At 34.7% G+C, this 16265-nt stretch overlaps 1 protein-coding gene across 1 annotated transcript in view; it reads left to right on the top strand.

Moving 5' to 3' along the window:
• LOC128258986 (eukaryotic translation initiation factor 5B) overlaps nucleotides 1–16265 on the top strand; it is a 43429-nt gene that overhangs the window by 12179 nt on the left and 14985 nt on the right. The window contains exons 6-8 of the mRNA XM_052991043.1: nucleotides 5621–5697; nucleotides 8907–9102; nucleotides 12018–12125. Coding sequence (XP_052847003.1) covers nucleotides 5621–5697; nucleotides 8907–9102; nucleotides 12018–12125 — 381 coding nt within the window. The remainder of the gene's footprint in view (nucleotides 1–5620; nucleotides 5698–8906; nucleotides 9103–12017; nucleotides 12126–16265) is intronic.

Raw genomic sequence — 16265 nt, 5'->3', positions numbered from 1 at the left:
TTGGGTGAAAATGTAATTATATGACCATCAACTGTTCCTATGCATTCATTGTGCTGCAGTTGCCTTTGCCATAATTGTGTGCCACTTGTTGTTGCTGGCTTTGGATTCGGTTTTGGTTTTGGATTCAGATTCAGACTCAGATCCGTAGTCGTATATGTATTCGGATTCGGATTTTGGTAGGTGGGACAGGTGGGCAGACAGATCTACGCGGCAGTCCCTCAGTCAGCCGCAAATGTGTATGGCCAACGTAATTTGATTCCCACATGCATTTTAATTAAAAGTAAACAACAGAAAGTTTCGCAAATACAGCTCGTCATGCTCGGCGACTTGTCGTCCGTTTGGGGCCGCCATTTGGCAGCGCTTTTGCACGTTTGCATGCGAAATGCAAAATTCAAAATGCCAAACGCAGAACGCAAAACTATTCGAAACTATGCGAATCCACTGCCAACGGTTGCGGTTTTTTCGCCCACTCGCTGCAGAAGCTCTGCAGTTAAGATAATTAGCCACTTTTTGGCCGGCATATTCGCAATCGTCTGGGTGGACATCAATGTAACAGCGCAGCAGGTGTGGAAATAATTAGCCGTATTGGACAGTTTTCTTTGCGAATTCTACCTCTTAAGTGGAACTTTTACTTCTCAAAAGAAAATTATTAAAATGTTTCATTGTTTATTATTTAGAAAATAATTTGTTTATTTTTTTTAATTTATAAAAACTTAATACAGATTTGTAAACATTACATCGCAGCAGGTGTGTTAATAATGGACCTGATTTTCGATAGCCGAAATCTTAGCTTTTTAAATAAAAATGACTAAATTTTATCGATATCAATTTCATGCGTTTATAAAAATTAAATAATATAAACATTGTTTTTAAAATTGGTTTTCTATTATGTGTTAATGAATTATATTTATATATTTTATTTTAATACAATTATCTGATATATTTTAAATACATTTCTTAGTCTGTTCTTCTAAAGTCATAACTTTATTTCATATCACACAAATGAGTTGCAACTCAATTTAATTGTATCCAATTATTTATTTACAACTCTGCTCTTGTTATTTCTCAAATATTTTAGGAATTTGTATAATACTAGTAAGTGTTTGTTTTTTTCGCTGATTAAATTACGTTTTTTATATGGCGCAAAAACTACGCAATTAATGAGAGAAAAACAAAAATACCACGCACATAACTTGGGAAAAAATGAAGGCATTTGTATGCCTTATGACTAGATCGAGTAGCGTGACGTCTTCGTCTTCGGAGGCCCATTCATGAATAGTTCGACGGAGAGGGGGGTAGAATGCGACCCCGATGAAAAGACCGGACCCAGAAAATGTCCATTGTTGGGTGCTAAACCCTCTCCTCCGCCTTTTTGTGTTTTATTTTGTTTTTTTTTTTGGACGCTCTTCGTTGAATTTCATGAATGAATTTAATTTCGCTGCGGTCGTGGTTCTTGTTTTTTTTCTCAGGTTTAGCGTGTTTCGTAGTACTAGATGGGCATTACGGCGGTTTGGCAGGAAGGAAGTGAGGTAAGAAGCAGACAATGCCAATGTTTTCATTAATGCGACGCAGTTGCCAAAAACAACAAAAACAAATTGCCCCCAGGCAAGAAAAGAAAAAAAATAAAAATATGTCGGGGAAGGAAGCAAACTGAAGTTTCTATACGCTTGCAAAATTAATTAGAAAATATTTATATCAAGATAAATCAACCAATTAATCCCTTAAAAATTCTTACAAATACAATCAATAATTTTAAATGCAAAGGTAAACGTATTATGTAAGGGAAAAGAAAAATTAATCAATAATTATTTTAATTAACAATCATTTTTTCTCCTTTATGACAAACAAAAATTTATTTTATTATAAATTTCCTGTTTTGAAATATAATAACATTAAAAGTTTCTTATTGTGCAGATCTTTCCTAAAGCAGATGCAGCATATAGCCTTAAGATTTTAAAACATTTAAAACAAGTAGCTTAAATCCTATTAAAAGTTATATCTATATATATTGATTAATAAAGTTATAAATTAAAATAGTAAAGTTTAGACCTTTAAAATGGATAGAATAGCTTGCGTATCGAATATAGGGAATATAAATGATTTGTTAAGTAAAAAATAACCTTTCAGTTAAACTATAAAACCCTCTTTAAGAGTATAAAAACAGAAGGAAGGAAGGAACGGAAAAAACAATGAATGAATGAGTGAACCCAAGTGAATGAGTAAATGAGTGAATGTATAAATGGAAAGACGAAAACAAAAACAACAACGGAAGCAATTCTTCCTGCCCCACACACACACAGTAACACTATCACTCGCACACAATTGCACAGAGTATCTCTCAGATACTTTCCAGAGCTTATTGCTTAATTTTCATTCATAAACACGTAGCGACCGCGTTTTTTTTGGAAGCAAAGGAAGTTCAAAATAATAGATATGTGTTTGCATTTAAGAAACCCAAAAGCAAAACGGAAGTTCACAAGGAACGTGCGGCATTTTCTCGAAATCAGTTCCAATTTTCCAATTCCGTAACGAAGGCTACCCCTCGACATTAATCAGCTGTTTAGGCTGTCTGTCAGTCAGTCGCGTCGACATATCCCATTAATTTAGTTGTTTTTCATCAAAATTGGCATCATTGACGGCGTTTACAAAAAAAAAACTATAAACAATCGATTTGTGCACTTAAAAAATATGTTTTGAAAAGAAAAAGTTAAATTTCTGATTTGGAAGTAGACTATTTTATCATAAATATTCAAAACGAAAAAGATAATGTCATAATCTTTATAAAGAATATTTTAATAAATACACTAATTATATTTCTAACAATGTTTTGATTATGTTTTGTTAATATTATACTTGTGTTGTATTTGTAAGTGAGTTTAAAAATATGCAAAAAACGTATTAATCTTCATCAAGAATATTTTAAAAAGTCCCACTTACTTAACTTTTACACTTTTTGGATTACGTTAAAAGATTATTCTTGACAGTGGGTTCAGTTTTGTTTCTAACCCATTTTTGTTTATAATACATTCTATCAAAGGAAATGTATTATTATTTTAAATTTAATTTTATACATGCTTTAATTTAGTATTTGTATTGGTCTACTAAATATTTTGTAAGATATTACCATTAAAGGGGAAAATACATAAAAACTAAGGGGATGACCCCTCAAAATGCATTTACATTTTCTTATTTGAAAACTTTTTGTTAAGTGTACTCACCTGTCTTTGGTTTTCGCTCGTGTCATCGATAACATTGAGTGGCGTTGCCACTTGACGTCAGCAAAGAAGGGGCGGCAGGTGGGTGGTGTGCGGTGGGCGTTGCCTTCCACCTTTGGCTTCCAAGCTTTCCTAATTAGCTCAACGTTCGTTTGCGTTGTCATTTGCCACTTACGCACTTCCCGCCCACAAATCCATGCGCAAAAGCACAGGCAAACCCATTTTCTCATCTCCGATTTCTGGCTTTTCTGCCCGTTTTGCTGATGCCGATTGGGGAAATTGTGAAAATGTGGATTTGTGGATGCTGGTGCTGCGTCAGTCACAGTCGCACGTACTGATTGTTCGTGCGAAACGATATTCAGCTGGAAATCGAATGCCGGCTGCCACGTGGGAAGCCCACACACCCACACCTTTTTTATCTCCCCTAGCAACCCACTGAAAAATGAACTCAAGTAAAATTTAAATTTAATTTTTTTTTTTAGAAATAATATAAGGGGAATTAACTATAATTTAATTGTTTCCCAATTAAGTCTTATTGTATTTTATTGTTCAAATCTTTCTGAAATTAAATAAAAATTGTTCTTTTCTAATTAGACTTAATTAGTAGGTCGTTTATTTTACAATCAAAAATTTTAAAATTGTATTAAATTTATAAAAATTTTTTTGTTAGGTATAAAATTAGGTTAATTGTTAATAATTTAATTATTTCCCAATATCGTCATATTGTATTTTGTTATTCAATTTTTTTTTCAAATTAAAAATACATTTTTGAGTGCAGAAATGGGGCCATTTGGCTATCACTTCCGTTTGCACCCGTTTTCCGCTTTTTACATGCAATCGACGACTGCTCTCGTTCTCGCCTCCTCAATTACTATGCGTTTTCTTGCTCGCTTTTGTTGCTACTGCTACCGTATGCCACGATTGCATACAACAATAAACTTCCGATTTCATTCATTGTTTTGCTGATTGCAAAACTCTTCTCTCGTATTTTTTTTCCTATTTTTTCCTATTTGCTTTCCGTTAGTTACACACAATTTCTTTTATAACAGCGTCAGCAGCTGTGGCGTTTCGCAGTAATGAATGAAATGCTCATGAATGGGTTAAGCTGTAATTGAATTCAATTTACAATCGAAACACTTGAGCAGAAAGCCAGCAATTTCATATGACGTCAGCGGAGAATCAATGGAGTCTCGGTATATATTCTTAACATTTTTTAAGGCTTTGAGGTAATTTTAAACATAAAAAAAAAGAAACAAGAGTCTTGTTAGCAGGCAAAGGGTATTATAAAAAAAGCTGCTGAGAATACATATTTTTTTTTTTTATTAGAAATGTTCTATTAAAAATGCATCGTTCTGTAATTTTTAAAAATAAATGTCGTATATTAATATTTATTTTATTAATAAATATTTTTAAAAATCGCATGCATATTTTGTTTTTGTAAAAAAATAATGTTTCTTGATACCAGTAGTTCGTTATAAGCAAATGGTTTTCAAACCATTCAGGTTCAGCCTTAAAATAATGTTTAACTTATGCCAAGCGATAAACTGACATTTAAATTAATCCTATTAATCTAGCCGATAAGCTGACATTTCAATTTATCAGCCAGCTGTAAAAGAGAGAGTAAAACGAGTTGCACTGTGTGTTTGCAGTTGTTAATGGGTTCAATCGGGAGCCACTCATTATTTTGGTCTTATCAACGGCGCGTGCATATCCGGTGGCGCAATTAAGTCGCTATCGACAGCGAATTCCATTTGCCCCACTCATTGGAGACCCCTCCCAAAACCATCCATACCATTCAGACCATACAGACTATACAGACTGTACAGACCATTCAAAACCATCCAAACCAGCCGACCATCCATCCATTCATTCATGTCAGACTGCTGTTATTTTTATCAATGATCATTTGTAATCATCTGGCGACGAACAAAAAAAAAAACAAATAAAATAAAAATTGAACATCTTCGATGTGAATGAACCCATCGTCATGGTTTCCCATCTCTTTCTACTGTCTCCTGGCCATTTTAAAAATGTTTCACTTTAGTGGACTGCTTGTTTAGTTTAGAGTCTGTGTTCCTCTTTTCGATTTTCGATTTTTCGATTTTTCTATTTCGTTTATTTTTTATGTGGCCATGTGACTAAAAATAGCCAAAGTTTTCTTTGGGTCAAATGCTTTTGGGCCAACAAAAAGAGAGGGAAGAACACACAAAAAAGGAAAAGGAAAAGAGGAAAAGGAAAATTATTATTATTTTCGTTTTCTAGAGAATGACAAGTTTTTAATTTGTTCACCAAAAACAAGAGTGCCACAAAATATTTTCTTAAATTCAAAATAAGCTATTTTATTAATGTTTACTTTAAACCAGAACTTATAACAAATCGGAACCCTTTCTATTTACTTTTTCCAGTACTCTGCCATTAGGATTGGTCCCGTAGTGAAACGCGATGTGACGAAGGCCTCCACAATGTTGGAACACGAGGCGCAGTAAGTAAACCCAAACTTATCGTTTCTATGTTCACTTTCCCCCTTTTGTTTTGTTTGCGGATGTGTCATATGAAATTATACAATATCAGAGTTCTTGGGAATTTGCTGAATGCGGAAATTTGTAAAGCCGAGTTCCCCCTCCAAAAAAAATACTTCGAAGTAGTGGAACTTCCACTATCAAATTCACTTTCAAGGGGGGTTTATTGAACTCCCCCATTGGGGGATTTCGCAAAACAGAAATTGTGTCGACAGCTGGGAAATTGATCCGCTGGTTGTTTTCTATGAATGGCAAACGAAAGTGATGAGTGGTAAATTCTTTTAAAAATTATTCAGCAGAATTATATTTCATTCAATTCGGATAAGTATACTTCCTGGTTAAAAGATTACACAAAAAGTAGGGGAATTAACATTATAATAATCGGACTTTGATTTATTTCTTTGTGCTAAGAAACGGAAATAAAAAGTTCAAAGTTCTTGAACTCACTATCAGTAATTTAATTTTAACAAATAAAAACATTAATTTGTACTCAAAAATTATGAATCAGGGTAATACCGAACATTGATTAATTTCTGCGAATTATCAAAGTTCTTGAGTTTATTATTAATTACTTGAAAAAAATGATTTTTGGAGAACCTTAAACAAATAAAATTAGTTCAAATACATATTGTTTATTTATTTAAATGAAAAAATAATTATTTTTATGTTTTTAAATAGGATTTAAATATTTTCGTTTAATAAATAGGTATTAAAACACATATATCGAAACATTTTTTTACATTAACCTACAAAATTAGTAATGCTTTTTTATATACTTTGGATTATTTCTTTTTTGTTTCCTATTGTGTGTCTTATATTTATCTGTTAATACCATTTTTTTTGTTTATTAATCAGACTATTTCTTTCTTTCTCCATTCAATGAACCCTTACTTTTGTTGCCACCTTTTCGGTGTATATCTTTAGCACTTCCTCTCAAGAACGTGCCTAACTTGCATGTAACACCTTCCCCTGTCCATTTGCAATGGCACACATACACTTCGACAAATACTAGTAGTACCCGCAGTATCCCCATCCATTTTCGTCTACATTGTAGGCCATTGCCGCTTTATATTCGAACACTTAAAGCAGCAAGAGGTCCGCGAGACAGCGAGAATAAACGACTTTTTGATATATGACAACGGACAATGCAATTTTATTGCCGCTTAACTTCATTAACACAATTCCCCGTCACGGAACGCCCCGTATTCCACCCGCCACTCGATAAACAACGCAATATGGTCGGATCTTTGAAGATTGTGTGTGATATTAGCCGACCAAGAGGAAGGAGCTGATGCCGATGGTCGGGTTAAGTGATTCATTTAGCGGCAGCGGCAATCACAAAATGCACTTTACCGGGGGATAAAGCTAAGCGGGATGCCCATGATTTATTGTAGAGAGCGAAACCTTTGGGCCGGCAGCTTTGTCTCATTAGCGGGCATTAAGTGGTGCCAAATAGTCCCGTCCGAGTATCTATGTCTTTATTTTTTTTTTCTACCGCCAGTCCCAGTCCTGTCTCTTTTACTTTGCCGATCTCCAATTGCAAAACTATTTTCGTGCTCTGCTTGGCAACAAGAAAAGCTGCAGATGCAGATACAGATACATTTACGGCCCACTCAAATTACGCTGTTACAAGCGCGAATAGAAATGTAGGCGAAATTGTATCTGCGTATGCTTGTATCTGCTCTTAAGACATTTAAGAGCATTTCCGTTTCCGGCCCTTCTGCGCATGTGTGACTTCTCCCCCAAGTTATTTCCACTTTTAGGCACATATCCGCCCATCTGAAATATTTATGCAAGCCCCACTATCTTTTACTATGTGTGGCTGGGCTACTCTTCATTTATTTATGATTTTTACGCGTGTGGAATTTTCGAACCATAAAATTTTGCATTTTACGCTGCTAGCCAGTGACCATAAAAATCGTCTGTCCCACGGGGGAAACAAAATGAGTGTCTTCAATGGGTTCTACTTTATATGTGCATACGTATCTCCCTTCTGTCGCATTTACGAGTCCCATAAAATGTTTAACTGCTTTTATGTGATCTTTTATGCATAAAATTGGCTCGTCCACTCGAAAGTGATCTGATCCAACAAAGGTGGGCTATTTATTACCACTTGAGTGGTACCCAATCGATCCTCGTAAAAGATATTTATAAATTATGTTACTTATTAATATATAAACTACACGAAAGTAAATGGATTTTAGCTAAACGAAAACCGCTTCAGATTGTACAATTTTATAAACCATATTTTCTAAAATATCTAATCAATGTTTTTAATTTGGATTTAACTGTTAAGCCGTTCCCTGCATTCAAAAACTTACTGCTTAGTACTTTCAGTTATCTTTTTCTTATTTTAATTATTTGGGAAACATAGGGATCTATGAATTCGATGACTAATAAATTTGTTAACAAAATGAAAACCTCATTTTATAAACCATGTTTCAGACTATTTTTGATAATCGATTTTTTAATTGGAAGGTGTTTAACAAATTGAGGCGTTCCCCTGCACCCGAAACCTTACTGCATACCTAACAGATAACCCATATATCACAATTTAATAGTGTTCTCAGTTCTCCTTTTATAAATCTTCTCCATATTAGTTCCCCTCCACAAATGGCCCCATAATTCATAGATCGATTAGTCGTGGGTTCTATCCTAAACTGTTTTCGCCTCTACCCGAATAAATTTTAATACCCAACCCATTTTCATTCTTATATACGAGTATTTACGGGAGAGATCCCAAAAAGTGGTGCCCCTCATTAGCTGACTCCACTTTGGATTGGTACCCTTTTCCTGTCGACGCAGAGTTTCGATTCTCGAAATGCCAACCATTTCCTGTCATTGAGAAAAAAAAAGCCCCACACGGCAAAAGTTAACCAAGCTAAACAAACAACATCTTGCGTTGCGTTGCGTTGCTGGTTGTTTGTGATTTCAATTATTAACGCTTCCTGGTGCCTCACGAATCGCCATGTGGCCCGATCATTAGGCCAACTCAACTCTTCTGCAGACAGGAAGACCAGAAGAAAGCGACGAGGCAGTGTCATTATGCTTATTGTTATTATTATTATGCTCGTTGGATGATCGCCCCCCTCTTCGCTGATTGCATACACTTTTAATTGTTTTAAATCACTGTTCTTCATTTGTCTTTTTTGTATTAATCGGCTCCCTACAGGTATGCAACAATTCTGGCATTCGACGTTAAGATTGAGAGGGAGGCGCAGGAAATGGCTGATTCCCTGGGCGTCAAAATATTCCAAGCGGACATTATCTATCATCTGTTCGACAAGTTCACCGCCTATCGCGAGGAGCTCAAGGCCAAGAAGCGCGAAGAGTTCCGCTCCGTAGCCGTCTTCCCCTGCAAACTAAGAGTAAGTACAGTCATAAATTATTAACAAATTATGAAAAATAAATAAGCCGGTACTTAGACTGGAAAGTAAGGATAGAATTAAAAATTAGTATTTAAATCCAAGCTTAAATGTAAAGTTCACTTTACAAAGGTTTAAGTTATTTTTAAATGCACTCTAAAATTTATTTGAGAACTGAATAGTATCTAGAAATGTCGTTTGAGCTTTAATTCATGTTTTATCTTGGTTGCTTACTAAAGTATTTGTTATTTGAAAGTGCACTCCAAAATTAACTTAAGCTTTACTACGATTTTTATTTTGGTGGATTATGTGCTTTACTAAGATTTGTTTTAAAAGTGCACTATAAAGTTTAATTTATAACTTAATAGTATCTATTATGTTTAAGCAAAGCTAAAACTTCAACTTAACTTAATTAAGTTTTTAAAAATGTTGTTTTTTAATGCGATAAAGTGGACTAAAGAATTATTCCTTTCTTAAGGATAATTTTAATGTTGGCTTAGACCCAGTTTTTATTAAAGAAATTTCTATTAAAGACTACTTACTAGAATAATAAATTCATTAGTCCGGTATTAAACGAGTCTAGGTAACTAAAAGAATTATTTTTTTTTCAAAAAGCTAATTGCCAAATTAATAGTTTTTGTTCTTTTCGAAAGTTGCAGTAATTTTCTAGGTGTAGGTATCAGTTGTTACGAAATAAGGACGGAAACTGAAAAGATTCGGTGTCATTATGGGCATTATTTTAATGTACCCATGTTCGTGTTCCATTTCCTCCCTGCAATTACCCCCGAAAGCTACAGGTGTAAAATGCAATCTGCCGCGAACGGAAAATAAGATTGAGAATGAGAATGAGAACGAGACCGAGACTTTGCCTGCAACTTAAAGCCAGAATGGATCTCCAGCTGGGGCATGTCTCGTCTTGACGCTGGCTTAATGATGCTGGCCAACAAGAATGGAGCGGGCCTAAAGTCCGATGTAAACTGTATAAGCCGGGCCAAGACATCCACTCAACAAGCGATTAAAGCCTTAGATCCCAGCAGACGCCTGCATCACGTCCACACTTCCTGCTCAAATAATGTTTAAACAGCGTATTTGATTTATAGGCAATCATTAGATTTTGGTCGTATGCAATGTTGGGACCCAACACGCCACACTCCACTCCACTCCACTCGACTCTGCACTCCACTCGGGGCCACTTTGGTCCACTCTGGTCCACTGTGGTCCACTCTAGACCACTTCTAGCCACTGGGCTCCCACTGTGTTGGTAATTGGACACACAGCGCACAGCTGTTAGTAGCATTCGTTCGATCTTTTACACTTGAACTATTACGTTTTGAGTATTGAAAAATTGTAAGAAATTTTGTTACCTTTCTAATATCCTTTTAATATTCTTTATCAAAGCATATAATTAAATCATTTTTAGAGCAAACCATTTTTAAGGGCTACAATGGACAAAACGTCATTTCTATTGTTATTATTAACATTCAAACTAAACTATGTTCCAAAAAGTTTACAATTTATTTGTTTTACTTATTGATTTTAAAAGGTCGGTGTTTTTATCAATTTAATCAAATATAAACGCAAATTTTTTTTTATAATTTTTATAAAAAACTACTGTATTCCTACAGTTTTAGCATGGGCAAACATTAATTTCTATTAAAATTTTTTGTCTAAGCGTTGTAATTATGCATTTTTTACTACAATGCTTAGTAGTCTAATAAACATTTTCTGATTAATAAATTTGAGTATTTATTAAAATTCATTATAATAAATAACCTCTTTTTGGACGCCTACGGCTCAAGAATATTTTTTTTGAGTGCATACTGCCATCTGAAAAAAACAAAGATTCTCTGGAGTTTAAGTCGCAGGTCTTGTAATAACAATGACGTTGTTTAGTTTGAGTTATTAACTCGCCTTCTGTCTTAAGAAGTTTTAGCTGTGGAGCTGGGGAAATGTGGTCATGTGCATGTGGATCTGAGTCTGAGGCTTGAAGCTGGAGAAACGTGTTCTCTCGGCCACTTTTCGTTTTTCCCGGCAACGTGCGATCCATTTTCCATGCCGGCTGATTCTGATTGTGCCGCTTCTTCAACTGTTCAACTGCTGCTGCAGGCGGCAACCCATTTGAGGCCTTCTTCAACAGTTGACGCAACGGAAATTAAGTTGTTCTTGGCGTAGTCAAAGTTGTTTTTGGTCGGAGGTTGCTTGTGCACTCTACTGGGCCGCAACGATACGAAAATGCACTAGAAAAAGGAACTTTCTAAGATTTTATTCATTTTTAATCTTAAAAGAAGTAAAAAAAAACTTATTGGAAGTAGGGCCTTTAAATATTGAAAAAAATGGTGGTCAACTAACGCTAGAAAATAATGTTTGAATAATGTTTTCACTTTCAATGTGAAAATTTATTAAGCCTTAATTCATTTTCAGATTAGTAAAAATAACCGTAAAATAAAATATGTTCTTAAAAAATATTTAATTAAATAATCGAATAGGGCTTTTAACTTCTATGGTCAAAATAAGGAATTTAAAAATTTATTTAAATATTTAAAATTATATCTTGGTATAAGAAACAAATTAAAAATAAAGCAATGTACTTTCATTTCATGTATGAATCTAAAATTCAAATTTAATTTTCAAGATTAGACCCATAAAACCTAATACCCCATTTATAAAGTACTTCAACTGACATAAAGTTGTTATGTTATCTTACGAAATCCGTTGCTGGCATCGCCTTAGCCTCCATAATTATCGGGCATTATTTAAAAAGTAGTTAAGAGCCGGCCCATCGTTATCGATCGTTCCCGCTTCCCGCTTCCCGATTGAGCCGCTTATTAGTTATACCCCACAAAATCATCGTCTATCTAACAGTCATTGATCTAATTCCCCGTACTCTGTATCTATTTTTTTGTGATTCCATCCCACAGATACTGCCACAGTTCATATTCAACAGCCGAGATCCGATCGTGATGGGCGTGATGGTGGAGAACGGCATTGTCAAAGTGGGCACTCCAATTTGTGTGCCCAGCAAGGAGGTAAGTGCACTGAGAAATATTTATAAGTACCATATACCTATACAGCTTTGTTCGAAAAGATAGAATATTTTAATATAATGAGGTCAAATATTTAACGTTTTTCCCAACTTGATTGCAAGTCTTAAGAGATTTGAATAATGTATCATTAGTGTTGCCGGTGGGTAATATATATATTTTTAAAATGGAGATTAAATGGAGATATCAATACTTTACCAAGTGTTTAATTATAAAATAATTTAAAAACTGATTTTTATGGTGATAGTCATCGAATAAGAATAATATATATAAAGATGAAATATTCACATGAAAAATATTGTCTTAATTTAATTAAATTAATAGTTTTAAAATTATAAAATAGATTTCTAAATTTATCCTATTGTTTTTTATGTCTTAAAGTTAGTTATACAGTTTTTTTTTTTTTTTTATTGAAATATTTTTTAACAAATATTGTCTACAATATCTCTGTGATTTTCTGTAACCCATTGTTGTTTAAATCACTTATTTATGAGAAACTCATTTGATAGGATAAAAAATCTATTAAATTGTTAAATTTTCTTTCTGTGTGGCTGCAATTTGCTGGCAAATATTTGACTATTCTGCGCGTTTCCCTCCACAAAAGGTTCCGTTCAATAGGCACACATTTATTTAGGAGTGCTGCAGATCGCGATTGCTGGGGACCTGGGTTCTTCTATGCGCACAATGAAAGTCCTTGTCTCTGGATATTATGGATATATGGTGTGTTGTCTTGGAAATCGTGTCAAGTATTCTCAGGTATACAATAAGAAGGAGGAGGCCCGACGATGAGTTGTTTGTTTGATTTGCTACCTTTGGCTGGGCAGCTTTTCATTGTTGACACAGGTGGTGCGGCTTTATATTCATTATTATATTATTCTCTCTGGATGTGTGATGTGCGTGATGCACAAATAGTTATTAGCTCATCGGCCGAACGAATTGCGTCGCAAAACGTTTTCTGAATTCCAACGTAATAACAACAAGCCTTCAATTATTGTCCTTCCGTTGATGGGGATAAAAAAAGAGGAAAAAAAAGAAACGACGACGACACTCATTTCAATTTATGCGCCGACATGTCCTGTTTCCCGTTTGCCAAAGACAACAACTGTTTCCTTTCCACCTCGACTCAGTTGCTTTTTGTCGCTTCTTCGATCTTGTGGCAAATGGCAAATGGCAAAAGGGTTTATGTTCTGCTTCCCGTACCGCTCTTGACTTTCAACCAGGAGACTCAACAGCAGGAGGACCGACCATTCATTGGCAATTATAACATCCTCAATTATCCAAGAGAAGCGCTGCTAAGCTGTGCGCTTCCCGTCATTCATCGTCATTCTTTTTAACGTCTTCCTTCTCCCTCTCCCCCCCACTTCCAAACGGGGTCTCCCTTTTCACTTTTTGTCCAAGAAATACCCTTCGATTTGTTAAGATACATCACTATATTTTCATAGTTTCGACATATTCATTTATTTTTATTTTTTAGAGGATTAAAAGTGTTTTTAAATTTAAAAAAAAATCTGCTTACAGAATTAATATTTACTACAATTTACTTATTTTTAAAGAACATTTATTACTTGGTCTAACTTTTAATATTAACTTTTGTCCAGGAAATACACTACAATTGGTTCAGAAAGATCACTAGATAGTTAAAATAGAATTTTAGATAAAGAGAATTTTAAGAAAATATAAAGTGGGTTTTTTTAAATTCTTATTTATTTTGGATGCTTTTAAAGGAATTGATATTCTGAATGAATTCTTGACCATTTCATTTGTGATCCTTATTTATATAAACAGTTAATATGAGTATATTTTTTCTCTTAATCCTTTAAGGCCTGTGAGTTGAATTAGCCCTGAGTTAAGCTGAAAGTTTCTTCATAACCCTAGGGTAGTTCATCCACCAAGTCCCCACAATCTGCGCTTACACTCCGCGGACAGACACATGTGATCGTATGCTATCCCCTGCCCCAGACCCATATACCCATTCCCATTCACAATCCCCATTCCCAACCCCCCATCCTGATCCAATTCTACTTTAGATCTGCACTTCATTTCTGCCCAAGAATGCTGGGCCATCGTCGTCGTGGCTGTTTTGTCGCTTTTGCCTCGATTTGCCTCTTCTTGCCCAAGTTGCTCTTTTGCCTTTGCGATTTCCGTTGACTTGCAGCTGGGGGAGCTCTTCTTCGAAAGGGTTGGGGATTTATCCAGTTCTTAAAAACCATCTTCACTGATAAAAAAAAAATAGAATAATATAAATAAATTTTTCCTTATATAAAATGATAAATACGAAGCATATTAAAATGTTTGCTATATTTGAATTAGTAAATAAATAAAATATTATTTATTAGACTTTAAATGGGAAAGGTATATTTTTAATTATCTAAGTAAGGTAAAAATAATAAAAAAGGTGAAAAAAATACATTTTTTTATTAAATTGAAGTTGCAAATAAAATATAATATTTTGTTTACGCTCCGGCAAATAATTATGGTCAAAGAAACATATAAAAAGAAGCATCATTATATCTTGCTTATGCAATGGATTTAACTTATCTTTAAATGGCAGTGAAATTATGCTTTATATTTACGTTTTTAAAATAACCGCATTTTTTTTTTGTATTTTTATTATATGGTTAAACTCACTACCTTTGTTTTACCAGTGTCTTTTCTCCCGGCGACAACTTCCTTTCGGTTCTGCTGCGCATGCGTGCCGGTCTTTCCACCAGATGGTCTTGGTCTTGGTCTTGGTCTCAGTCTCAGTCTTTGGCCCTTGTCTTTGCCATTGGCCGTTGATTACATTTATTAATTATATAATTAAATCTGTAATAGCAGGCCACTCCGATCACTTGCTTTGCTGGCCTTTGTTTTTACGGACCGCGTAATTGTTTCGAGCTGGCCAAAACATCCGTTCTCACACACGAATGAAACGAATCCAAACCACTTCCACTTCCCGTTTTGGGGTTTGCCATTACATTTTGGCCACGGGGTTTAAACAGGTGACCAGTTGACCAGGTGACCAATTCAACCCTTAACCCCTGAGAATTGGGGACAGCAAGTGTCAAAATGTGGTAACCCGATATGCCCGCAGACGGTTCAATGGGGTTAAATTAAGGGTGAGGGATCAATGGTCGGTCAGAGGGTTCGTTGGATTTGGGGTTAAGCTGGGGAAGTAATTGGGAGTAAACTTTTTCTAAGGGATGTACCAAAATGTTCCACTTCAGACTTCTAACATTTTATTTATTTCACTGAAAAGTTGTAAAACCTTTAATAAATTTAACAAAAACCCATAAACTCTGGAGAAAAGATTTAATATTCTTATTCATTCCAGATTAACAAAATTAATAATGTCATAAAAGTGTGTTTATTATTATAGTAGGTATTAAAAAATACAAAAGGTAAAATCGAAAATGAAACCATTGCTTGGTACATTTTATCTAGGCAAGTAATATTCATTAAGAAATCGTTTCTCTTAGACAAAAATAACTTACTCATCGAATTCAATTAAATTTCTGCTTTTCCCCATCGATAATCTAAATGGTATATTTTTATTTTAAACAAATTTCATAAGTAAACACTTTAAATGTAGTGTTTAGTGTTAAGGGAAATGTTGTTGGTCTGAGGATCGTTTTCTTTTTTTTTATAAAATGAATTTCCTATTGAATTCAATTAAAATGGTATATCTAAAATTTATACACATTTTATTCAACCGTAAGAAACTTAAAAAACACTTTGTTTGTTGTTATAAAATTTTTCCCACTTTAAGGTAAACCATTTCCTGATTAATAATGTTAAGGGAAATGATGATGATCTCAGGATCGCTTCCTCTTTTTATTACAAAAACCTTCCAATGAATTCAATTAAAATGTGTACCGCATTTCCCCCGATTGCCAATCCAATTGTTCATGATCATGCCCACCTTTACATTAGCCTTGAGGGTCGCCGTGGCTAATTAAGCAGCGATCTGGGCATCTTGGCTGCTCTTTTATACCTTTGTGGCCGTTGTTTATCCTCCGGTACCATCAGATCCGCCTCGATCAGCCCCCGTGCTCGTACATCAAAGAGTTTCACTTTATCGAAGGCACAATCTAAGCCAAACACGCCCCACTCTCGCACATCCTCATCCGCGATCCGCGATTCGCG

Source organism: Drosophila gunungcola, assembly GCF_025200985.1.
Source record: "Drosophila gunungcola strain Sukarami chromosome 3L unlocalized genomic scaffold, Dgunungcola_SK_2 000005F, whole genome shotgun sequence".
Taxonomy (NCBI): domain Eukaryota; kingdom Metazoa; phylum Arthropoda; class Insecta; order Diptera; family Drosophilidae; genus Drosophila; species Drosophila gunungcola.
This window is presented reverse-complemented; position numbering and strand designations above follow the sequence as displayed.